The sequence below is a fragment of the Lingula anatina genome, chromosome 2 (genome assembly GCF_051362555.1).
Source record: "Lingula anatina isolate TDL-2025a chromosome 2, LinAna3.0, whole genome shotgun sequence".
Taxonomy (NCBI): Eukaryota; Metazoa; Brachiopoda; class Lingulata; order Lingulida; family Lingulidae; genus Lingula; species Lingula anatina.
Window position 1 is genome coordinate 25,706,963 of NC_141768.1, and position 26,044 is coordinate 25,733,006.

General features: G+C 33.5%; 1 protein-coding gene across 1 annotated transcript; it reads left to right on the top strand.

Moving 5' to 3' along the window:
- The first annotated feature begins 123 nt into the window (after window positions 1-123).
- Window positions 124-25,132, top strand: LOC106153799 (sorting nexin-14). The gene is made up of 27 exons (XM_013527894.2): window positions 124-164; window positions 315-402; window positions 859-943; window positions 1,534-1,696; window positions 2,133-2,208; window positions 3,057-3,182; window positions 3,653-3,767; window positions 4,003-4,158; window positions 4,358-4,415; window positions 4,641-4,707; window positions 5,056-5,188; window positions 5,439-5,459; window positions 6,150-6,214; window positions 6,451-6,652; window positions 16,128-16,161; window positions 16,328-16,377; window positions 16,646-16,746; window positions 17,054-17,150; window positions 17,436-17,476; window positions 17,903-17,976; window positions 18,277-18,331; window positions 21,437-21,566; window positions 21,868-22,032; window positions 22,234-22,264; window positions 22,414-22,478; window positions 22,598-22,689; window positions 22,895-25,132. Exons 3-27 carry the CDS (start codon window positions 904-906, stop codon window positions 22,970-22,972), a joined length of 2,235 nt encoding a protein of 744 aa, XP_013383348.2. The 5' UTR covers window positions 124-164; window positions 315-402; window positions 859-903; the 3' UTR covers window positions 22,973-25,132.
- The last annotated feature ends 912 nt before the right edge of the window (window positions 25,133-26,044 follow it).

Sequence of the window (26,044 nt, forward strand, 5' to 3'; positions counted from 1 at the left end):
TCTCACATATATTATATAAGGAATGTCTTCTTTGCTCTTTTCTAGACACTTTGCTTTATAGACATTCCAGTTTTTGTTTCATTTTCTTATGTCTAGTACTTTAAAAACTTTTCTTTGCAGTTTCTAAACTTGGTGTTGGAGAATTTTGTATATACATGGTACAGGTATGTAAATAATGAATGTTGAAAAGAAAAAAGATGGCAATGATAATATGCTATTTACATGTATTTTTTTTAATATATAAGAAATAAAAAAGTGTGTGGAATATAAAGAATGATATGAAATATTTAAAAAGTTTTTTGGGCTATTTGCAGGGATTTGAGTCAAGATGAAGCATTTGTGGATGAACTACGAACCAGCCTCCGATTCATAGTTGCAGTATTTTTAAGGAGGTTAAAAAAGGTAAAGGGTTAATTCCTGACATTTTCTTTCCTTATGATCAGTTATTGGCTTTCTGATATTTTGATTAAGCTAAGAATTGTGATATTTTGCAGTTTTTCATTATTTTTCAAGGTAAGAATTTTTAAAAAATGAACTATTCACTGAAAAGTAGGGATTGGTTACTTTGTTTCAGGTGAATTTGTGGGTAGAACTTACATATAAAATGCACATTTTAGTAATACAGATTGTATGTACACAAATACATATTTGAGTCTGTATTTAAGAATCATCCCTTTTAAAACAGGTTCCTTTTGAAAATTTACATGATTGGATTAATTATGCAAAAATTCTCTACTGGAATATGTCTGTTTTTGTTAAAATGGATTATTTAGCATTACTTATTTTTTTGTTAAGTGTCTGTATATTTACCGGTTTTGCGGTCTAGTTTCTTATAGTGATGTTGGCTCATATTTTCAGATTGATTTACCTTCCATTATAACAGACAAACTTATTAAGGCAGGGATGAGGCATCTTCAGATTTGTATGGCAGTAAAAGACACTGGTATGTTTAATGTTTGACAGCCATGAAGAAGATAAACATTGGAATTAATACTTGAGTTTTGCATAGAATGATTATTCCATTTTAAAAGTCAATGCTAAGGCGTTAAGAAAACAGATGCAAAATTGTTATAAGATTTACATTAAAGGTACATACAAACCGAGCATCGGTGGAGCGTGGATTCCCAGTAACACATGTAAACCACTTCTACTAGATTCTTATATGACTCCAATAAATTTGACATGCCAAGGGATAAACTGAATAGATCACTCATCCATAAAAGACCTTTAGACTGCTCCTTTCTTTAAATTTTTGGTTGTAAATTATCCTACTTTCATGACCTACTTTCCTGCCCCATTGAATGCCAGCAGAAAAATACGTTCAAACATCATTTTCGGGTAAAATTAAACAATGCCTTTTGGTAATTCTCTTAGTTATACTACTTGAAACTATATGCTGGCATTTGGTTGATGTTTGGGGCAAAAAATTGACTTTGTATGCATCTTTAAGTTCTTACAAAGGATGATTGGACATTGCTGTAAAGAATGGTGTGTAAAGGTTAACTTAAAAGTATTTGGTTTCGCACTAATTAGGTCTTGCAAAAGATGATGGATCATTTCAAAGAGCTGTGCTCAGTTATTATGGCCCCTATCTCCACTGTGCCATGGTCAGCAGAAACCAGGAGTTACAATATCTCAGAAAAGTAACAGAGAACCTGTTTCCTCATATTCTGTCGGAGAGGGCTTTGCAGAGCAAGTGAGTTAATTTTGTCTTTGTTTTAGTCAAATACTTAGATATTTCTTACCAAATCCTTGCTATATCGGCTGATTGATTGTAGAGGTAATTATTTTAAGCATTTGGTAAAAAATATTGTGTATTAGGATGCGTCTAAATATTTCAGTTGGTTTTTAAAATTTAATCAGCTAAGTTGTTGCTTCTTAGGTTAAGATCTTGGAATACCTTGTTTTTGATGATATTGACTGATCTGAAAGTATATTCATTTCACTTTGTCTTTTATTTTTTAACATATAAGAATATCATTTTGGAACTTGATCTTATTAGATGCTCAAAAAGAAGCAATTTATGTTTCAGAAGTCTTCATTTAGACCTAGATTTTTGGTCATTTTATTATCCTTAAATTTTCCATTGTAGTGAATAACTGATTGCTTTTTGTATAAAATCATATTTTCAGAAGCCTTTGTTCATTACTGCGAGAGGTCTTAGCAGGTTCTGTATTGCTGCCGGGAATGGATAAAATAGCAGAGCCGGTAAGCTCATTTACTTCTTCTTACTATTATGGTAATAACAATATTTATAAGTGGCTTATGTTGTAGAATGACATATTATTGAGATGGTATTGATGAACATAATTATTGATTTGATCTTTGTGCTATATTGACATGCACTTAATGTTTAGTACAATCAGGACTGTTCCTGATCTTAAAACATGAATTAACGTAGTTGCTATCCCTAGATAGAACATGGGCTCTTTACAAGTAAACAGTGAGCACAATCTTTTACAAGGTGTTCTCCCCCTCTTTTAGTTAAGGCTGAAGTATTTCAACTATTGTATACAGTTTTATTATGACTGTATAATCTTGGTTATTTTATATCTGACTCAGTTGGGTCAGCAAATTTTTTTCTAATATAACCTCAACCAGTGCTTGCTAACACATGAGAATCCCAAGATAATACTACTCAATGAACAGCAATATTAACTTGGAGAAAAAATCAATTTCTATTACATTTCTGTCCATTGGGAGTTTGAGGCTTATACATTTGAAGAACTATTAAGCTGGCTTATTTGATTTGTTCAGTACTTTAACACCATTCACTCAGTCTGTAACACATGTTGCTTTAGATTACTGTGAAATATAAAAAATAATTTGAACTATAAACGCTCTCAGAGAGCCCCTACCAAGGCTCATTATTGTTATTTAATCAATAAATTAACAGCATAATCACTAATTGATTCTAAGTAAGCCCATTTTTGACTTTTCCAGAATTTTTCCATAACTTTTTGAGTTGGGCTGTGAACTATTAAGAAACCAATGCTGGAAAAATCTTATTTTCTAATCTGATGCTAGTATGATTTTATATCATTTTTTTATGTCAGGATTTTGTCAACAATCTGTTGTTGGTGTTTGTGGATCCCGAGCCTCCGCCTGAAAACCCAGACCCACCCACTGATCTCGTCTGTATTTTAGCCAACTTCAGCAAAGTAAAAAGTAAAAACCAGTCAGTAAGTATATTAAAATGGAAAAATAATTGAATAAAAATGCTTTTTGTTTTTATAAAATCAGTCTTTTAAATTGCCAATAACAGTTTTTGACTTAGCTCTAATATAAAGGTGAATATACCTGGCATTTGTATTGTTTTAGTGTTTCCTGACCTGTAACTTCCAGTATTTGTGTTTTTCTACTGAGTATTGGGGCACTTAGCTTAAATGGGCATTTTATTGTTTTATTCAGTTGTCTGCAGCTTGAATGAATTATTTTTTCAGAGGGAGAGGGGCACTATTGATAGAGATTTTGGGGAGAGGGACTCAACATATTTGCAGATTATTCTATATCACTTAGAAGTATTCCACCACATTAACAACATCCTTCAAGTTTTTGAAATGAAAGCAAAGCAGAATAATGAACTTATTTGTCAGTAAGGTCAAAGTATTGAAACCATTCCCATTAATAGTATCAATATTTTGTTTTCAAGGCACTACGACCTGAGCTGAAGGAAATTTTAGACAATACTGAATTATTATTTCCCTTTATGCAGTTCCTCAAGGCAGAGGGTGCTGTAAATGTACTTCAGTTTTATTTTGCTCTTGGTGAGTGTTTTGGTAGGTGCTTTAAAGATTTCATGACAGAGAGTGTGAAATACTTTCACCTCTTGAAAATATTTAGATGGATTCATGTAATTTTTGACACTCATATTTTGTGAAGGTTTTAGCAAAGTTTTACCAGTCTAAAATATGATACAAAAAAGTTTGAACCCATTATCACCTTTCAGATGTGGATGCATCAGACCAAAAATAAATCTTACAGTGAAAATTTTTTTTCCAGAGGATTTTAACAAAAAATTGATTAGGCCAGAGCTGAGTGATGCAGATGTACGTCTTCTACACAAAGATATTTTACATATATACAACAGCTATTGTGCGGAGGGGGCCTTTGATAAAATACAGCTAGCCCCAGATATTGTCAGCGAGATTAAAGAAGGTAAAGCTTGTACACCCATTGAGTAAGGCTTTTGAAATCAAAATTCACTGAAACTTTTAATGATACTTGAAGTCTGTTGTTGGATTGATTTTGTGGCCTTCAGGCTGAGTTCATCATTTTTTCTTTTTTTCGTGATATTCATATTTTGATGATTTTAGACACAATTCAAACTGTTTTCATTCCATGTTCACATTTTCAGTTGTTGAAAGTCCACCAGATGAAGTGAAAAGATTACAACGGTCAAGCTCCATGTTCAGGTATTGTGACTGTTGAAGTTTTTGTATTAAGTAGAATCTATCTATGTCTATGCGGGTTTTACCTGTTCTCTCCACTGCTAGAACTGTAATATGCACCAGGATGAAGTTTCTCTTTAGTAAATTGATGCTACATTTCTGTATCGCTTGTTGCTAACCAAAGTAGATATTTGACCATGCTATGATGATATTATTGTGTTTTATTTATGTTTGCTGTTATTCTTACAGGGCCTTTGATCATGCCTATGATTTATTAGAAGAAACATTCCTTCCATTATTTTTGCAGAGCAATGATGTGAGTGGATGTATTGCATTTGTAATATGTTGGCAACTTTATTATCTTTGCCAACTTGGAATTATAATCTTAGTAAAATTTCTATTTCAAAGTGTTTTCTTATTAATGGTGCATGAAACACCTAGAGATATACTTGTGAATTTTTAATTATTTGTATGTTGTCTTTCATTCTATAAACCTTAATAAAGTATTCTGTGTTACAAGGATTCTGTAAAATGTATGTTGTTCTACAAACCTAGTTTTTTTGTATGTAGGGATATTTGGACATTTTAAATGAACATTTTGGAAAGTAAGACTGTAGATCGACTCCACAAAATGAAAAGAGATATTTGCCCATTTCACTTTCAGTATTATACTTCACTATGTGGTGAGAGGTTGCAGAATAAGTTACAGCGCAGCAACAATCGTCAGTCAAAGAGAAAACAGGAGTTTCTGGGCAAGTTTGGTCACAGGCTAAAGGGTGTCTTTAAGAATGATACAAGTAAGTAGTTGGAAAGAACAAATATTTAAAGACAAACACTGAAGTGTAATAAATTTGGTAGATTTATTAATACACTTAGATGTCTTATTTAATACCTTTATTTTAGACAGACCTATATCTGTTTTATATTCAGCAATACTGTTTGTAATTTCTTTTATTTTCAAGTTTCTGAACTTGGATCTTTTAGTTGAACTAAAACTAACATAAGGCTGTTGTCCTTAATGTAACTGGTAGTTGTAATACATTACAGGGCACCCAGTTAAACTACAAGGTAGAGAAATAACTTAGGTTATAAAACAGGGTGTAGTAAAAGCACTGGCACACTAGCTGGTGCAGGTGTGTTACTGCTCAGTAGGAAGACTCACAAAACGTGGCATATTTTAAAATCTTTTTCTTTATCCACTGTAACATACACTGATAACTTTCTTTCAAAGACCAGCTGGGTGAGTGGCAAAACAGTGCTTTGCTGCACCTTGATAGATATATGGCTTTGGGTTCCAATTTCCCTCCTGTAACTATCCCATTCTTTACGTCCAGCTCATCTGACTTGATCTAGTAATAGTGTGTGTCTTTATGCCTTAGTACATTTCTGGCCTCTGTGTTCCAGAACATCTCTGCCTTTTCTCTTACTGTTAATTTTATCATTTAATTTGTATTAAATATTATAGAAATAAATTTCATTTATTTTCACACTCAGATTTTATATGATTAATTATGTTGATCTATGTTGTTAATTTTCTTCCCTCATCAGTTTTCTTAAGATGATATTCTTTCCATGTTAATATTGCTGTTTTGATATGATATTGATTATTGTTGAAATGATACAATTTTCTTGGTTCCATATGGAAGAATTTGAATAAACTTTTAAATATTTTAAGATGGGTTTCTGTGAAAGAAACACATGACTAGTTGCTAAACTTTAGGAAACACTTAATAAATGTTGACCTTGAATAATTTTTAGTTGATGGAAAGATGCCAGACGAAATGCAAGTAGCAGAATCAGTGGATGAAGTTGACACTGTTTTGGTAAGAAATTTTCTCCTGTTTGACAAGGTTTGCATTCAGCCACAACAAAAATAAAATGATAATAAATAAAAGTTGAATAATGATTATTGATGTGGAAATATTTTTATTTTCTTCAGGATATTTTCTTCTCAGATTAATGCTCAAATACATATTTATGCCACAGTTTCTTTAAACTGTTTTATTCTCAAAAATCCTTTGTTTTATCATGAATTTTTTTGCAAACTTTTTTACCATAGGCTGCAGGAGATGAGGAAGGTCTTGACATTCCAGACAGTTATGTCGACTACCAGTTAGAGTTGGATGGTGGCGCCGCCGTTAGAGATCTCAGTGCGTGGAGGGTCACAATCCCCTCTGTAGCTGTGATCCCTGATTCTGAAAACTCCAAGAAACAGAGTCACGCCTTCAAAATTCATATCAATAGGATTGACATACCAGATGGTAAAATTTCATCACAACTCTTTTAATCGCTTTGATATGTTTTGTTATGAGGTTAAATGATGCCAATGTGATAATTATAATGCTATCTTTGTTTTATTTGTACCCTGTGTGTGTGTGTGTGTGTGTGTGTGTGTGTGTGTGTGTGTGCTCTTGTGCACGCATTCTAACCGAGGACACACACCCGCCCGAAACCCACTAACCGAGGACACACCTCCAACCGAGGACGTCCTCGGTTGACATAAGCAGTGGAATGCATAAAGGGGCCCATTTCAAGTTAGGTGGTGAAATTTGACGCTATTCTGAGCCAGTCCTCGGTTATGCTGTATAGCGCGGGCCAAATTCCCGCCACGAGTGTATCAGAAATACTGTCCAACTTTTTGTCTGAAATCGGGCTATACACACGCGTCCTCGGTTGTGCTGTAAAGGGCGGACCAAATTCCGCGTCCTCGGTTGTGCTGTAAAGGGCAGACTAAACTGAAACTAATGTTATATCTCAGATGTCTATATATTCAGTAAGTTCATATTTTTAAACTAAAGGTCTTTTTTATCAAATTAAGCTCTCCTACTCTGAAGTATCAAATAAACGTACCGGTACGTTAATTAATTTTCCAAATTTCTTCCCGCCGGTACGCTCCATTTTCACCCAGTAGCCTACGCTTATTAATTTTTCAAAAATCTTCCACCCGGTATGTTTATTAAATACCTATTGTACCGGTGGGAAATTACACAAGTACAAGTCACGCTTTTTATTTTCTTAAATTGAAGTATAATGAGAAGAAAATCGAAGTATAATGAGAAGAAAATCCACAAACAGCACTGGAAAGTAGGTCAAGCGGAAGTCGCTCTCTGAACACAACAGTACAATATGCGTCACCTGATTTCAGTTTCTATAAATAGACGTGCCTTCCCTTCAGCAGTGACAACTACTCATGTATATCGATCGAATGATGCAATGTCGCAATGTGATAGGATCATATTTATAGCTAAGGAGGTCATTTCAAGTGCAGCAAAGAAGTTGTGTCTGTTTTCAAACGTCAATTATTTCATGCCGATTTATGATTTAAACGATGTTAAATCACATTTCTATGTAAGATAAACCCTTAGGAGTTTACAGGTATGCAAAACGAACCTTATATCTGAGAATAAATTTACTAGTATGAACCGTATGGCTCTCGGAGGCGGCTTAGGTGCGATATATCTGGGTCTTCGGCCCCTGACAATTATGAAATTTAACTCATCCCGTTTTTAAGATAAGTTTTAATACTGAGTGAATTTTACCTGGTGAATTTTTTTTTTTTTACAATGATCAATAGCTAGCTTTTTATGTACAGACACAGATGTGTCTGTACATATAGCCGTCATCTGCGTCTGTCGTCGTCGTCGCTGTCGCCGTCGTGGCCGTCGCCGTGCACTTTTACCGATAACACGATAAGTGGAAAACTGTTTTTTCTTTTGGCTTAAAACTTACAGAACTGATGAATATTCGTAATACGCAGGTCAAGTTCGAAAATCAGCATGATCGGGTCACTTATAGGGAATTTATGCTGTTTTTTCACTTTTTTCAGCATATATGCAGCACTGATAACACGATAAGTGGAAAACCATTTTACCTTTTGGTTTCAAACTTACAGAACTGATGAATATTCATAATACGCAGGTCAAGTTTGAAAATCAGTGTGATTGGGTCATTTTTAGGGAAGTAATGCTGTTTTTCACTTTTTTCAGCATGTATGCAACACCTTTGTGCTATATGATGGTACTGTATGGATGGCAGTCTATAAAATTGTCCCTTGGGTGATCACTAATTAAATTAAGGTCTATAAAGTCACTTGCCTACTCATTAAAGGGTTTGCTTCATGCCGTCAGAATGGCCTGAACGGAACATATTCTTCAGAAAACATGCCCAACTAACGATATCTTTATCCAAAGACACAAATTAAAAGCTCATTTTGTCAATTTTTGGCTTTAAAAAACGTCCTATTTTCTCGGCCTGGGAGTTAATAAGCTACGTGGTCACGTGGTCCAATGACGACAATCGAGCCACTGGAGAACAGAGCGTGCTTAGCTGTCAAACTGAGCTGCATTGTCTACCTGTAAGATGCCTTCTCTGGCTTCTGATAAAAGTTTATACTCATTCAAATCTCTTACCCGAGGGGTCAAAATCCTCGTGAAGCTGTGTAAAACCATTTCCCGTCTAGTCATTTCTTTAACAAGCATTTCATTATGGTTATCCCAAGTTGTATAAAACACTGCATTTGAATGAGTTAAGGGAAATGTTGATTTTTGCATATGAGGTCCATGTTATTTGTGAAATTCTATTTATTTTATTAAACCGCTGACACTCCGTCTTGCATACTTTTATTAAACTGAGGTAAACAATGCCCGTTACCTTTACAAGTCCTATCTTAATCATCCATCTAACTGGAACTTCCTTTACCTCTTAATTAAAGGGTTAAATGGCATTCAATTTGTCTTGCTTGTATCGAACGCACTCTCTATCTAAGCTTTACTCCAGTTATCTCAGGTAAAAATCTACCTGTGCGTTAGTTACAAAGCGCAGCTCCCGTAGACCTGGGGGTACTAGATAAAATCTGAACACCAGGTTTATCGAGGAGCTAGAGAAAGAAAGGAAGAATTTTTCCTGCACAACTTCATAGGAATTTTAACACGGACTTGATCCAGCTTAGACCTCCAAACTAACAGGGTGACATGGGCAATTTTCACAAACAAATCATAAAACTATATTTCAGTTAACCGCCTTTAAAATAAATATACCGTTCTGGGTAAATTAAAATAGTTATTGAATCGCAAGAATATAAATGATGATTTTATTATTAATGGAAATTAAGCTACTATATGAGGTACATTTGCTGTGATTACTCTGTCCTTCATGTTTTGCGTAAGTCTACATTTTGCTGTATGTGCTTGTAATCTTTTTAAATACATGCGTACAATTTTTGCAGGTCTGGTTACCCCCCTGTTATGTGATGCGAGTATTAATTTGGCAATTAGTTCCTTAGCTTATTTGAATAGAATTGCAGTGTAAAATTTTCAACAAGATGTTGGCGAAATAGCCCATTACTCTTTGTAGGTATTTCCCCCGTCAAAGTTTGTCTAAAATTATCTATCAATCTTTACTCTTTCAAAGACAGTATAAAATTACCTGACATATTTTCGTGTAAACTTAATGACAAGCCAAGTGTCTCCAGTTCATTCCGTACTCAATTTTACCCAAGCAAATTTTTTTCTTGAGTAGATCTTTATAGCACGGTGTTATAAGCTTACAAATTTGCAAAAAAAAAAATTGCGTACTGACGCAGAATTTGCGTTTCAAGTTGTAAATAATCAATCTTTTAAATTATTTAATATTTCAGATGAAATAATCTTCAGAAACAAATCTTCAAAGCATAAACGAATTAGGATAACGAACCATTTTATTATAGCAGTTCCCATTTTTTCTTTAATATAACGCTCTTTTTCCTGTTTTTCCTCAACACGTTTTCTTCCACGGAAGCTTCAAGATACCCTGAGAGCAATTGCTTTTATTAATGTTCGCGACCGTGTTTGAACTTAATTGTTTAAGTATTGATATTTAACGTCATTTACAAATACCAATAAAATAACCCCATGAAATAAATGAGATATATTGAAAAATATGAAAGCCCACCAAGACGAGTTTCATACCTGTTATTACCTGGCTTGGGAATTGCAGCGGTGCATAATTAACAGGTTTGTTGTAAACGAGCTTTTGGTCAACTACAATGCATTTAAAATGCATCAGCAATCAGTAAGTTTGCCAACTGATGACAGTTAATCTGAAAGACTACCAGCTCTTGATATGATCTAAACCACCTGAGGTGACCATGATCTAGAGCATCGCAACTATTGTCACCGAAGTTAGTAAGTAAGTCACGGAAGACCGTCACAGACAAAGAGAGATTGTCAACGAGAGCTGCAATTTTGGTGAATCCCACGGCAACACACCGAGGCATAACGAAAATTCCTCAACTCCGTTCAACACAACTTTCCTTAAATTCTCCGTCACCATGCAGCTCAGTTGAGTCTCATAGACCTTTATCGTGATTGTCGTCACAGTACCACGTGACCCAGATCTGTTGCTTCATTTTTGCATATTGAGGTGAGGTTTACTAAAACGCTTTTTTTCTACTAATAGATTGTTTTTATAATTTTTAAATGGCGGGGATCGATTAAAACATACCTCTAGTGTATAGATTGAGTGCTGTATCTTCAAAATTCGAGAAATGGATTTTTACATGAACATTGTCCTTTAATTTTCAATTGGCCATTAAATGAGATTACATAAAACACTCCTTGAGATTTCCCTGTAAAGTCCCATAGGTTTAGCTCTCTTAACTGTGTCACAAAATTAGGATTTGGTGATAATTGTGCAGATAAATGGTGTTAAACATTGCAAATAAATTTACAACAAAAAGAATGTGTTATGCCAACATGCTATAGATGAATAACAGTGCTTTATTTTTCTCAAACTTGGTGGGGTTATTAATATCAAGTTAATACAGCTAGATTAAAAGTTTGAATAGCAGCTTTATTGGAATTTTTTACGTTTTTTTTTTTAAATTTTTTTTAAAATTATTTTTCAAACACTAGCATCTTCAAGATGTGATTTTTTACTCCCATCCACCAGAAGTGCTGTGCATTTTCTGTATTTTTGTATATAATTGTTATTTCTTCAGATTTAATTCTTAGGCATGTTAAGTCTCATTATGGAACTAATAAGATATGTAAAAGTGTTGTTTTGACATTTTCTGCTTCTTAACAATATTGTTGATTATATAAAAATGACGGTAAACCTGTTATAATATTGTGCATTGTGTAATAAAGTATCATAAATGGAAAGGAACTCATCATTGCAGTTTGTCAGATTTAATCATTCACTATGTTCAGCATCTGCAAATGGAGCAAATTGGACATTGAAAATTGTTCTATTGATATTTTTCCTATGTCAACAATTTTCCTAGTTGAACATTTAAAAATGACAGTTTATTGATTATTTTGTTTTAAAGAAGGCGTTGAAAATGGTAAGAAAATCATTTCAGTACAGTTATCTCTTGTTTACGTTTTGGCATTTTGAAAGTGTGACTCTGAACTTCCATGGCCTTGAAGACCTTCCCAAATCACATTTTCTGAATATTCATGATACTTTTATTTTTTTATAAAAAATTTGATGGTCATTATGCTGTTAAGTATTATGGTTTATTGCATGAAAGTTGAAGAAAACCCTATTTTGGACACTGCTGCCAGGATAGCGGTTAAGGGAAAACCGTGTTACTTACGATACTGAAACTTACTGAAAAGTTTCATAAGACAGAAGTGCAGCTTGTGTTTGAAAACCAGTGTGATTGTTTTCTGTTTTGGAGGCAATGCAGGTTTATAGAGTACTATACTGGCATTTTCAAGTCGTGACTTATCACTCCCATCTGCCAGGAGCCCTGTACTCTTACTTTGTAACATTTTCTGTATTTTGTTAAGTTACAAGAATGATTCTTAGGATTGACATACAGCAAAAAAAAAAATTATATATATATATATATATATATATATATATATATATATATATATATATATATATATATTTTTTTTTTAATGAGTTTAAGCAATTTTTTTTTGTGTTTAATTTTCACTGTACCTCATTCTGGCATTTCCAAAGTTTAACTCTTATCAGCCTGACACCTTAGGGACTATTTCCAGACCCTATCACGCTAACTGTGGATCGATCTATCTCCAAGGGAATTCTCGCTAAATTGCAATCAATGTAAGTGGCTTAGTTGTCTGTCACGCCTACTGAAACTGGCATGCCAGAATCCTAAGACTCTCAAACTGAAAGCAATTTAGTGAGAAACCCCTTGGAGTTGGATTGATCCTGTTAGATTGATCTAGGTATGGGAACTTAGTCTAATGCTTGATACACATTTTACTTTCATCCTAATCCAATGTTATGCAGAATAAGAATTTGATTTTGGCTATGCATTTACAGTTAGCATAATACATTAGTTCATCAGAATTGACAGTATCCTATTTCCTGCGTTTTTATTTTCTGGTTTTTGTCTGTACATTTGACAGCTTTGCTGCCTTGTTTCTTTCTCTTCTTCTTCTTTACTTTTATTTATTTATTTCATTTTTTTTTTTGGGGGGGGGGGGGAGCGGTGTAAAGGTTTTTTCCACCCAGTACTTTTATTCCATCCAGTACTTTTATTAAATTTCGAGATTTTTTCCACCCAGTACTTTTATTCCATCAGTACTTTTATTAAATTTTGAGATTTTTTCCACCCAGTACTTTTATTCCATCAGTACTTTTATTCGATACCTCAGAGTAGGCTTTTCATAAAACTCACAGAACTGATGATTATAAGTAAAAGAATGGTCAAGATTGAAAATCAGCAAGACCAGGCCCTTTTCTTTCAAATGTTATGCTGTTGTTTTTTTTTTTTTCAGCATATAAGTAACACTGTAAGCACATTTCAGGGAGAACCAATAAGCCTGTTTTCATGAAACTCACAGGAGTAATCAATGTTATCTATATACAAATCAAGTATAAAAATAAGATTGATTGGTTGAGTTTTGAGGGACTTCAGCTTTTATTTGTATATAAGTGGTTTTCCTCAGTTTTGATTGTCAGGCATGTTGACAGTTTCGTTATTGAACTAACTAGATATGTAAATATGTTAGTGTTTGTCTGAAATTTTCTGCATCTTTACAACATTGCTAGTTGATTACATAAATATGACAGTAAACATGTTATCATGTACTGTGTAATACAGTGTCTCAAAATGGAGGAAATGGGGTGATTATTTTCAAAAGTTTTGCATTTTTTTTCTCCTTTTTTCAGTGTACATGCAACACTGTAAACACACTTCAAGGAGAACCAATAGGCCTGTTTTCATGAAACTCAGAGAACTGATGATTATTAGTAAATTAAAAAGAATGATCAAGATTGAAAATCAGCATGACCAGGCCCTTTTCTTTCAAATGTTATGCTGGTTTTTTTCAGCATATATGTAACACTGTAAGCACATTTCAAGGAGAACCAATAAGCCTGTTTTCATGAAACTCACAGAACTGATGATTATTAGTAAAAGAATGGTCAACATTGAAAATCAGCATGACCAGGCCCTTTTCTTTCAAATGTTATGCTGTTTTTTTTAAGCATATAAGTAACACTGTAAGCACATTTCAGGAAGAACCAATAACTTAAAGCCTGTTTTCATGAAACTCACAGAACTGATTATTATGAGTAAAAGAATGGTCAAGATTGAAAATCAGCATGACCAGGCCCTTTTCTTTCAAATTTTATGCTGTTTTTTTTCAGCATATAAGTAACACTGTAAGCACATTTCAGGGAGAACCGATAGGCCTGTTGTCATTAAACTCACAAGAGTGATCAATGTTATCTATATACAAATCAAATTTAAAAATAAGATAGATTGGTTGAGTTCTGAGGGACTTCAGCTTTTATTTGTATATAAGTGGTTTTCCTCAGATTTGATTGTCAGGCATGTTGACAGTTTCGTTATTGAATTAACTAGATATGTAAATATGTTAGTGTTTCTCTGAAATTGTCTGCATCTTTACAACATTGCTAGTTGATTATATAAATATGACGGTAAACATGTTATCATGTACTGTGTAATACAGTGTCTCAAAATGGAGGAAATGGGGTGATTATTTTCAAAAGTTTTGCATTTTTTCTCCTTTTTTCAGTGTACATGCAACACTGTTAACATATTTCAAGGAGAACCAATAAGCCTGTTTTCATGAAACTCACAGAACTGATGATTATTAGTAAAAGAATGGTCAAGATTGAAAATCAGCAAGACCAGGCCCTTTTCTTTCAAATGTTATGCTGTTTTTTTTCTTTTTTTTTTTCAGCATATATGTAACACTGTAAGCACATTTCAGGGAGAACCAATAACTTAAAGCCTGTTTTCATGAAACTCACAGAACTGATGATTATTAGTAAAAGCATATTAGTAACACTGTAAGCACATTTCAGGGAGAACCGATAGGCCTGTTGTCATTAAACTCACAAGAGTGATCAATGTTATCTATATACAAATCAAATTTAAAAATAAGATTGATTGGTTGAGTTTTGAGGGACTTCAGCTTTTATTTGTATATAAGTGGTTTTCCTCAGATTTGATTGTCAGGCATGTAAACAGTCTCATTATTGAATTTACTAGATATGTAAAATGGGTTGTTTGACAATTTCTGCGTCTTGACAATATTGCTAGTTGATTATATAAAAATGGTGGTAAACCTGTTATCTTGTATTGTGTAAAAAAAGTGCCAAAATGGAAATTAACTCGTATCATTGTAGTTTGTCAGATTCAATCATTCACAATGTTCGGAATGGAGGAAATTGGACATTTAAACTTGTTATATTGATATTTTTGCCATCTCAACAATTTTCTTAGTTGATCATGTGAAATGGCAGTAAACTGTATTATTTTATGTAAAAAAGTTAAAAATGGAAAGAAACCCATTTCAGTACAGTGCTCTCTTGTATACATTTAGCATTTTCAAAGTATGACTTTGGAGTTCCATGAACCTGAAAACCTTTGCTAGTCACATTTTCTGAATATTCATGATACTAATATTTTATTATAAAAAATTGATGATCATTATGCTGTTAAGCATTATATAATATTGCATCAAATTGGAAGAAAGCACAATTTTGGGTGCTGCTGGCATGATGTCCTCAATTGTAAAATTGTGTACTGTTCAAGTCTGTATCCAATGGACTACACTTTGTGTTATCAAAATACAAAATTCATGATAATAAAAGAGTGCTAAATAGAAAATAAGCATTATGAAAAAAAATGTTTGAAAACGAATTTCTTTGGTCTTTTATTTTATTTCATCAGTATCCTTTCTTTTCCTAAATTAATTGATGTTTTATCTCATAATCTTCAATTCTAAAAAAGTGGCAAAGCCCAGCATTAAATATTGTATAACTGTTCACTTAATCATCACCTCTGGTGTTATTTTGGAATTTACCTTAAATATGAAAGAATTTCATAAAAATGTGAATTGCTGCAAAGTAACGCTATATAAATTTTGCTTTGCATTAAAAGTACAATCATTATTACATGTAGATGCATGCATGTCCTCGGTTGTAATGTGTAGTGTCTGTCCGTGTGTGTGTCCGTGTGTGTCCTCGGTTAGAATGTAAAATTCTTGTCAGCAAAAAATTAGTTTTTATAAAAAATTAATTTATAACATTCATACTCGAATAGATTTTACCCTAAATTGAATGTTTTTATTTTGATTTAACCAAGGAATAAGATGTCCTCGGTTGTATGGTGTTGTGCTGATGTCCTCGGTTGGTACACATAGACAAGTATGTGTGTGTGTGTGTGTGTGTGTGTACATGCACATGTGTGCACTTTCATGCTTACACACTGAATGCTGGAATAATATTGTTGACTTCTTTCAGGTGGTCAAGATACGTCCAGTTGGTCAGTTTATAGGTAAGATTTTATCTTATTACCTCTGTATTGTCAAGTTTGTAACATGTTTTTAAAGTGAATATTTTAAGTGATGATTTTTAACTACTTTGATCTTTGCGTATTCAATTTTTATCAGAGGCAAAGCTTTTTAGTTTAGTTTTTAATATTTTTCTCGTTATAATTACAGAAAGTACAATGACTTCTACATGCTGGAACAGAAACTAAGAGAATTCCATGGTAAGAGTATCATTTATATACTGTTTGTAATAATTATGACACTGGAGTTTCATAATCTGTTTCGTACTAATTACTTGGATATGCTAGTTTATTGGGGAGTTCATTGGTTTATAAACATTGTCTTTCCTATTATTACTATTAGAAGTCTCTTCAATTCATCAGAGAAAATAAACATTGCTTCACTATTTCAACATTTGAAATTCGAACCTAATTTAGCTTTGTAGGTAAAAACTTTTACCAATTGTCAACACAACATTGATATTTTTAGGAGTCAATCTGAAAGCTCAGCTTCCTCAGAAGAAGTCCTTTGGGCTAAAAGGGTTGGAGTATTTGGATAGCAAGAGACAATCATTTGAGGAATATGTGCAGGTACAAAATGCAATTGACTATTTGAGCATTTTTTTTCCTTCAGTGCATAATATTTTCATTTTTTGTTGTTCTTCTTTTTGTAAAGTAGTCACCTCAGTCTTTTAGTAAAAACAAATGCACATGCTCAGAATTTGATAACGTCATGGCAAGCAACAAGTGGCTGAAATATTGACCTACATTTGATTAGTATAAAGCACAAATTGGTTTTTGGTAAAAGGCACTGGTAATATTATCCCATATTGCCTTTATAACACTTCAGAATGCTCTGAAATATTGTGAATATCATTATGTTTTGTTTGCTTTCCAGGAGTTACTACAGTCTCCTCATTTAAAGGGAAGTGAACTCCTGTGCAACTTCCTTGAATCAAAAGGCAGCTTCAAAAGCCAAAATGATTTAAGTATAGGTAAACTGTTATCTTACAGATTGGTGCATGGTTATGCACATGCTTATATGCATGTTTGTGTAAATCATGAATATTTCTCCTATGAAAATGAAACAAAAATTTTGTGTATCATTCACAGTGATGAAAACCAAAATTTTGGTTTATTAATTTTTTACATTTTGGGCCATATATATATATATATATATATATATATATATATATATATATATATATATATATATATATATATATATATATGTGTGTGTGTGTGTGTTTTTAAAACAAATATTGTTGTCACTGTTCCAGGAAAAGTATTCAAGTCTGTTCCTATGAAGTTGACCATTGAGGTATGTAAGAGCTCCAGTTTGTTCATTTGCCACCATTTTCACTTGACACACATGATACTGAATGTTAATGATTATAATTTGTTCACCAAACTTTTATATTTATCAATTATATTTAGGATTGAGGTTGTAGAATTGACTATTTAGGCATAATACATCTAACATTAATTTTATCACTATTATTGGTTACCACACATTATTTTTTTCTGATTTAAATCAGAAATCCTATATTTTGGGGCAGTTTTTTGACCTAAGATAGCCCCCAAACACCCTGTGGTAAGACCACAGAGCTATTTCCTCATAGTTTTCTATTGTTACTCAAAATGTATAGATTATTTATCTGTTATAACATGTTGGCTATTACTTTTAGAGTGGATTTTGATTAATTTTGTTTAAGTGATGTTTATTGTTATCTTTATTGTTTTGAAGAGGGGACAGCACTTGGATCCTTTTCTCCAGTCTCTGTATGCATCCACAGAAGCACCCAAACCAAAACCATCCAGGTGAGGGACTTCTAGACATCATACACCTGACACTTGTTCTTTGTTCAAGTAGTGTTTCGTGAAATTTTCTACAATATTCAGAATTCAGGTTATGAGCATTAAACAACTTTTTTGGCAAAAAGTGTGTGGTTATATGGTTTAAAGATGATCAGATAACAGAACAGTTATTTTATTTATTTATTTATTTTATTATATTTATTTATTTATTTATTTATTATTATTATTATTATTTTTTTTTTTTTGTAGAGAAAAAGTTACTATAAAATTTGATCCAATTTACCATGCTTGTTTATATTTCAGTATATTGCCAACTGATCCTGAGACTGCATCTGTTACTTCAATTTCCAGTGAAAGGGTAAGAAGATATTGAACAACATAATAGATTAATAAAAAGACCTAACTAATAAAAAAACTTAGTTATAGTCAGTTCATGTTTTTAATTTTGTACCATTCTGAAGCCATCGACTTCGGATTCACACATCTAGTGGAATCATTCATGAATAAATCCTTTTCTTATGTTTGTTAATTTATTTCCGTGTCTTGCAAATATTCATTAATTACACATTATTAGAAACCATGTTGAGGCAAAAATCATCACATATAAGGTTATATTCCATTTTGATCGTTGTTTATAGTTATATGTGAGGTGGGGAGGGGGGGGGGTAGATATTCTTATTTGATGTCATAGAATATATCCAGTCTTAATGGTCACATTTCTCCCATCTGATACATTGTAAGTCACAATAGTTTTTATGTACAGACACAGATGTGTCTGTACATATTGCCATCACCTGCGTCTGTCGTCGCCGTCGCCGATCATGTCGCCGTCGCCGTGCACTTTCAGCGTTAACACCATAAGTGGAAGATAGTTTTACTTTTTGGCTTTATATTTACAGCGCTGACTAATATTCATAAAATGCAGGTCAAGTTCGAAAATCAGCATGATCGGGCCATTATTGTAGAATTTATGCTGTTTTTTTCACTTTTTAGCATATATGCAACACTGTTAACACATTTCAAGGAAAACCGATAGGCCTGTTGTCATGAAACTCACAGGAAAAATCGATCTTACTAAAACGCAGGTCAAGTTCGAAAATCGGCATGATCGGGCCACTATTTTAGTAGTTATGCTGTTTTTTCACTTTTCAGCATATATGCAACACTGTTAACACATTTCAAGGAAAACCGATAGGCCTGTTATCATGAAACTCACAGGAGTAATCAGTCTTACTAAAACGCAGATCAAGTTCGAAAATCGGCATGATCGGGCCACTATTTTAGTAGTTATGCTGTTTTTTCACTTTTCAGCATATATGCAACACTGTAAACACAATATAAGAAAAACAGATGGGCCAATTGTCATGAAAGTCACAGGAGTGGTCAATTTTACTAAAATGCAGGTTGAGTTCGTAAATCAGCATAATCGTGCCATTATTTTAGAAGGTATGCTGTTTTTATGTACAGACACAGATGTGTCTGTACATATAGCCGTCATCTGCGTCTGTCGTCGCCGTCGCCGTCGTTGCCATCGTCGCCGTGCACTTTTACCGATAACACGATAAGTGGAAAACTGTTTTTTCTTTTTGTTTGAAACTTACAGAACTGATGAATATTCATAATACGCAGGTCGAGTTCGAAAATCAGCATGATCGGGTCACTTATAGGGAATTTATGCTGTTTTTATGTACAGACACAGATGTGTCTGTACATATTGCCATCACCTGCGTCTGTCGTCGCCGTCGTCGCCGATGCCGATGCCGGCGCCGTGCACTTTCAGCGTTAACACGATAAGTGGAAGACAGTTTTACTTTTTGGCTTTATATTTACAGAGCTGATGAATATTCATAAAACGCAGGTCAAGTTCAAAAATCAGCATGATCGAGCCATTATTGTAGAAGTTATGCTGTTTTTTCACTTTTCAGCATATATACAACACTGCTAACACATTTCAAGGAAAACCGATAGGCCTGTTGTCATGAAACTCACAGGAGCAATCAATCTTACTAAAACGCAGGTCAAGTTTGAAAATCGGCACGATCGGGCCACTATTTTAGTAGTCATGCTGTTTTTTCACTTTTTAGCATATATGCAACACTTTTTACACAATATAAGAAAAACAGATAGGCCAATTGTCATTTAAACTCACAGGAGTGGTCAATCTTACTAAAATGCAGGTTGAGTTTGAAAATTAGCATAATTGGGCCATTATTTTAGAAGTTATGCTGTTTTTTCACATTTCCTCAGATTCAATTCTTAGGCATGTTAACAGTTTCATTATTTAATTAATAAGAAATGTAAAAGTGTTTGTTTGACATTTTCTGCATCTTTACAACATTGTAAGTTGATTTCGTAAAAATGATGGTAAACTTGTTATGGTGTATTGTGTAATAAAGTGTCAAAAATGGAAATAAACTCATATCATTGCAGTTTGTCAGATTTAATCATTCACTATGTTCAGAGTCTCAGAATGGAGGAAATTGGACATTTAACACTGTTCTATTGATATTTTTCCATCTCATCAATTTTCTTAGTTGATCATATATAAATGGCAGTAAATTGTTAATTTTGTTATATGTTAAAAAATTGTTAAAAATGGAAAAAAACACATTTCAGGAAAGTGCTGTCTTGTCTGTATTTCCACATAAGCAGTTGTATTGTTTTTTATGTCTTTAAACATTATGTAATATTATTTTATGCACTGTCATCATTTTTCAAAAATTGAGACTTTCATCATGTGAATTTGAACTCTCATGGTCCTGAAACTGTAATCTTATTGAAGGGGTGGATTGAGACCATCTTTTGGGTCTTCCAGAAGACGGTCAGGTTATTAAGTTTATATTGACTGGTATCTATTTTTTTTCTGTTGGAAGACCATAAAAATGGGGGATGGATCAACATAGATACTTTGGAATACTATCAGAAAATATCTCTGGGTTCGCTCCTGTTATTGACCATGGTACCTTTTGTGCATGATTAGAATTCAGTGTTGACTGACAGTGCTATTATAAGCATTATTTATTATTGCATCAAAATTGACAAAATGACCTATTTTGCATCTTTATTTTCTGTTTTTTGTCTGTACATTTGACAGCTTTGCTGCCTTGTTATAGTGCATATCCAGGATGCTTTTACCATATTGATAAAAAAATTTTGTTTAAATATCAGTCTAATGCAGGGGACACATATGCAGAAGTGAAAATGTAAGTGGGTAAAGTGGTTTGTAAACTAGGTCATCCCACCCTGGATTACAAAAGTTACTGTAATCTAACCTCCATACTTGGCAAGCACCTGCTGAAATAAATTTGACTGCCATATGACAGGGACCTGCTGCTAATTGAGTCAATTTGCAGGGGTTGCTGAATCTTAGGGTGGGTCATTCTAAAATTAGATAAATATCCAGTTGAGAATGATGATGAAAATACCAAAATGTTTATAGCATGCTTTTTTAATTGTTTTTTAGCTGTCAAATCCATTGTATGAAAACAATGCAAACCTCACTACAGTTGAAGACTTGGAGTGTCTTGATCAAAGTATTATGGAGGATGCTGGGGCAGAGGTGACGGGAGTATTCGACTCCATTCTTTATGTTGGTATGTAGACATCACTGTATTCTAGCTTTGAGTGACTTGGCTGAAGTGAAAAAATGTGTTCTGGAGAGAAGTTTTGTGTCTGAATGTACATGGTTGTGTGTGTGTGTGTGTGAGAGAGAGAGAGAGAAAGAGAAAGAGGGGAAAAAAAGGAGTTTAATCATTTTCCTTTATCTCAAAATGCCTTTTGAATCATGACAGATAAATCAAACCTTGTGAAACATAACAAATATTATTTTTTATTGGATACTGTCATGTCTTTGTCAACTATGTGCATGAATGCCCCTGATTGTCTGTTTTGCAGCCAAGTATGTGTACCATGCCCCAGAGTGGTTCCATCATGTTCTCATCACAGCCAGAATTCTGGGGAAGAATTCCCTGGAGACCTTTGTAGACTGGTTCATTGGAAAGAAACTGTGGCAGGTCTCACAGGAGCACCGTATAGAAAGTCTTGTTCACTTACTGAGGGGTGAGCAGAATACATTTAATTCATCTTGATTCATGTAATTTCTACAAGACATAGAGCTTTTTTATCTGTGATCTTCTGTAAAATGTTCTGTTTATTTTTATGTCAAAAACACATTATACTGTTAATATTTCACAGCCAAGAATTCTTCAATAATTTATTTTCATTACTAAAAAGACTGATAAGTTTCCTTATATTTTTCAGATGCTCTGTTTTTCGATAATGATCCACCTAGGTAAGTTGAATATTGGCATTGCTATAGTTGCTTTACTGCAAAAATGCCATTAACTTTATAAGATAAAAACCTGAAAAAAATATGGTATACATATAGGCTTTTTATATTTTTCCGTCCTTTTTTCCAACATCATCAGCTTTTGTTTTCAGAACTGATGAGCAGAAGGCAGAAAGAAGAGATCAGGCACTTAAGGAGCTCAATGAATTCTTCCCAGGTTTGTACTTTAATGAAAACAATTAATTTAAACTATTACAGTAACCTAGCAATGATTACAATAAATATAAATATTTAATATGAACAAGTGTTTGACTTTCGTTGTAATATTTATTTCAGAGTTTTTAAAGAAGGCGGTTGGATCTGAAAATTTTCATCATGGCACCTATACAATATTTCATATATTACAGCAGCCATTACTAAATAAACAGGTAAATTACAACTAAATTCTTCTTGTCTTTTATTTCCTTCGCAATTTTTAGGCAAAAGAATTTGAGCTGAGAAGGTGGGGTTGTTTTTTTTTTGGATGAAAAAATTACCCTAATTCACATTAACCTAGGAACAAATAGAACTGAAATTTCTATGCAATTCTGTCTCAGGAAAAGGAGATTTAATGCTGCATTCTTCTTATTTCAGCTGTCATATGTGATGTTAGACATTGTGTTACAAGAATTGTTCCCAGAAATTGAGAAAGCTGAAGACTTTGAACAATGACTGTGATAATCATTCAACGGCCACATCAATTTTATCATCTTCATAAACAGTCTGGGGGATGGATAGGAAATCATTTTGAATGGTTTTAAAGCACTAAATGGCATTTTTAATCATCAGAAATAATCATTTTCATGTGTTGAATAGTCTTGTAACATCTCAGATGCATTTGTGCTATATCTCAGTATAAATGCATGGTGGAAATATGTTTAGGTAATCATAGTGTAGGGTCCAAGTAAATCCAAGAGTATTTTGTATTTTACAAAGAAAAATCATTTGACAATAATACAATTATTACACATATTTTAGGGAGGAAACACCACTCTGTATTTGAAAACCTATTTCTGTGAAGTGCCATGAAAAAAGTGAGGAATAATTTCAAGTGATAGCTCTGGCATATTTGAGTAATAGGTACTGCTGGTTGGATTGGCAGGACCTTTCAACATGGGAGTAGTACTTATTAATTAAAAAACACGGAGCTTTCTTTCTGCTACATTTATAAATAAAAGCACTTATTATGTTTTCTTTTATCAATTTGACAGTGTTGCATTGGCCTTTGTGCTATCTTTGATGGTTTGTGTTTTGTTTTTCATTAATGTGGACTTAAGCATGAAAACAAAAATTCCTGTTAAGTTTGTGAACGTGTGCTACATACTAATAGACCTTTTGGTGTTGTTATCGTTATCTTCATTTATGAAAAAACTTGGAAGCAGCTGTTGGAGTGTGCATACTATATCCTAGAGGTTGTTGTCTTCTGTTGAAAATTTAAGACGGGGCATTCTCAGCATTCTGACATATACTACACGTGTTGCACCTGATCTCAAGTGGGAAAAAAATGAAAACTTTTTTTCATAACCTATTGCAATGAAACAGTTATCTCTATAGTCCAATTTAGATAATACAAGAGGTATCTATAGCTTGTTGTCATTGGTTAATTTACTACATGATCACAAAATGACCATTATCTGTACTTTCTACCTTATATTACAATATCTGATGTATGAAAAGTTGTTAATGATAATTTCATTTTTGTGTGTATGTGTACTTCTGGTTTTCTCTACTTCTGTGAAAATACTCACTAGAAATATGGCTGTTGTTTGCACCACTGGGTAATTTTAAATACGATCTCGTCCGTGCAGCACAGTGCATAAACTTTCAATGTTGTAATCAATATTTTTCTAGTGGGAAGTCTTTCAAATGAGAAACAAACACAGAGAATAGGATCTACCTGATGTAAATAGTCAGTTGCATTGTTATTTTGGCTTCAAATGGTTGTTCCAAAGCTGTCTTATCATGATATCAGTATTGTCATAGGTATTTGCACTGCTGCCATTAGTTTGTTTGCTGTGCAAAATGTGATATGTTGCTACCTAGAGTTCAAGTAAAAGTTTTCAAGAATTTCCCTACAGCATCAGAAATGTTGTGTAATTATATTGAATTCTATTTTTGCTTTGCCTTAGTTTCAATGGATAAAATTCTTAAAATCCAAGGTTAAATATTTCTTGTTCTTCTATCACTGTAAGATTTGGAAGGTCAGCTATTTATTGAAAAGGACTTACTATGTGCAATTTTTAAGTGTATTCACATCTTAAGACATGGAAATTATATAAATCATTGTTATACATATTATAAAACTCAAAACACCAAGCATCATCAGCAGAATAAAGTATGTAAAGAAATATTTCACAAGTGAATACATTGTACAGGTGGCCATTTCAAATGTATTGTTGTTAGGTCAGAATGTGAAAATTTCTCCACCTTCACCCAAATTAGGGCACCTTTATTTTTTGCAAGTCATCTCTACTAAAATGCACCATCTGGCCTGTAGGTGAAAGACAAGTGTTACTTTGGGGTTATTATGAAGATTTTTCTGTAAAACCAATCCTCCAGACGTAAGGACATACTTGATAAATGGAAAATATTTAATTTTGATGTTTAATGATTTACGTTCAGATGTAAGGCCTACACGTAATATCTATTACTGCTTCTTGACGGTTGTGGTCCCACGTGGACAAATGCGATAAATATTGGAAGCATCAGCAGATATTTAATTTATGACTTGGATCACAATTTCAACACAAGATGTTGCAGACGTGAAGTCTGAGGTATATTATGTACATATTGATGTGTCAAAACCAAGTGAAATAAACATTGCAAGGATCACATGGTCTTGTTATTGATGATTTCTCATCACTTTTTGTACCTAATACAAGCTTTTGTTATAGATTGTCTATAAATAAGAAAATAGTTTGCTGGTTATCTTGAAAAGTGCTGCCATCTTATTTAAGGTGTATTCTCACAGGGACTACCACACCAGACAGCCAAAGTTCTTGGATGTGGTCAGTCTTTGAGTGAAGAGTCCTTCTGGTGACATGTAAAATAGTGTGGTTCTAAACGAGTCATCTTAAGTATTCTTCCCTTTTTATGTACAGACACAGATGTGTCTGTACATATAGCCATCATCTGCGTCTGTCGTCGCCGTCGCCGTCGTCGCTGTCGCCGTCGTCGCCGTCGCCGTCGCCGTGCACTTTTACCGATAACACGATAAGTGGAAAACCATTTTGCCTTTTGATTTGAAACTTGCAGAACTGATGAATATTCATAATACGCAGGTCAAGTTCGAAAATCAGCATGATCGGGTCACTCTTAGGGAATTTATGCTGTTTTTTCACTTTTTTCAACATATATGCAGCACCGATAACACGATAAGTGGAAAACCATTGTACCTTTTGGCTTGAAACTTACAGTACTGATGAATATTCATAATACGCAGGTCGAGTTCGAAAATCAGCATGATCGGGTCACTTATAGGGAATTTATGCTGTTTTTTCACTTTTTTCAGCATATATGCAGCACCGATAACACGATAAGTGGAAAACCATTTTACCTTTTGGCTTGAAACTTACAGAACTGATGAATATACATAATACGCAGGTCAAGTTCGAAAATCAGCGTGATTGGGTCATTTTTAGTGAATTTAGGCTATTTTTTATTCTCTTTTTTCAGCATATATGCAGCACCGATAACACCATAAATGGAAAACCATTTGACCTTTTGGCTTGAAACCTACAGAAC

Coding starts and splice junctions, on each gene's coding strand:
- LOC106153799 (XM_013527894.2), top strand. CDS start 904: ATGAGGCATCTTCAGATTTGTATGGCAGTAAAAGACACTG. Junction 3,768..4,002: donor TCAGTTTTATTTTGCTCTTG/GTGAGTGTTTTG, acceptor TTTTTTTTCCAG/AGGATTTTAACAAAAAATTG. Junction 5,189..5,438: donor TGTCTTTAAGAATGATACAA/GTAAGTAGTTGG, acceptor AATACATTACAG/GGCACCCAGTTAAACTACAA.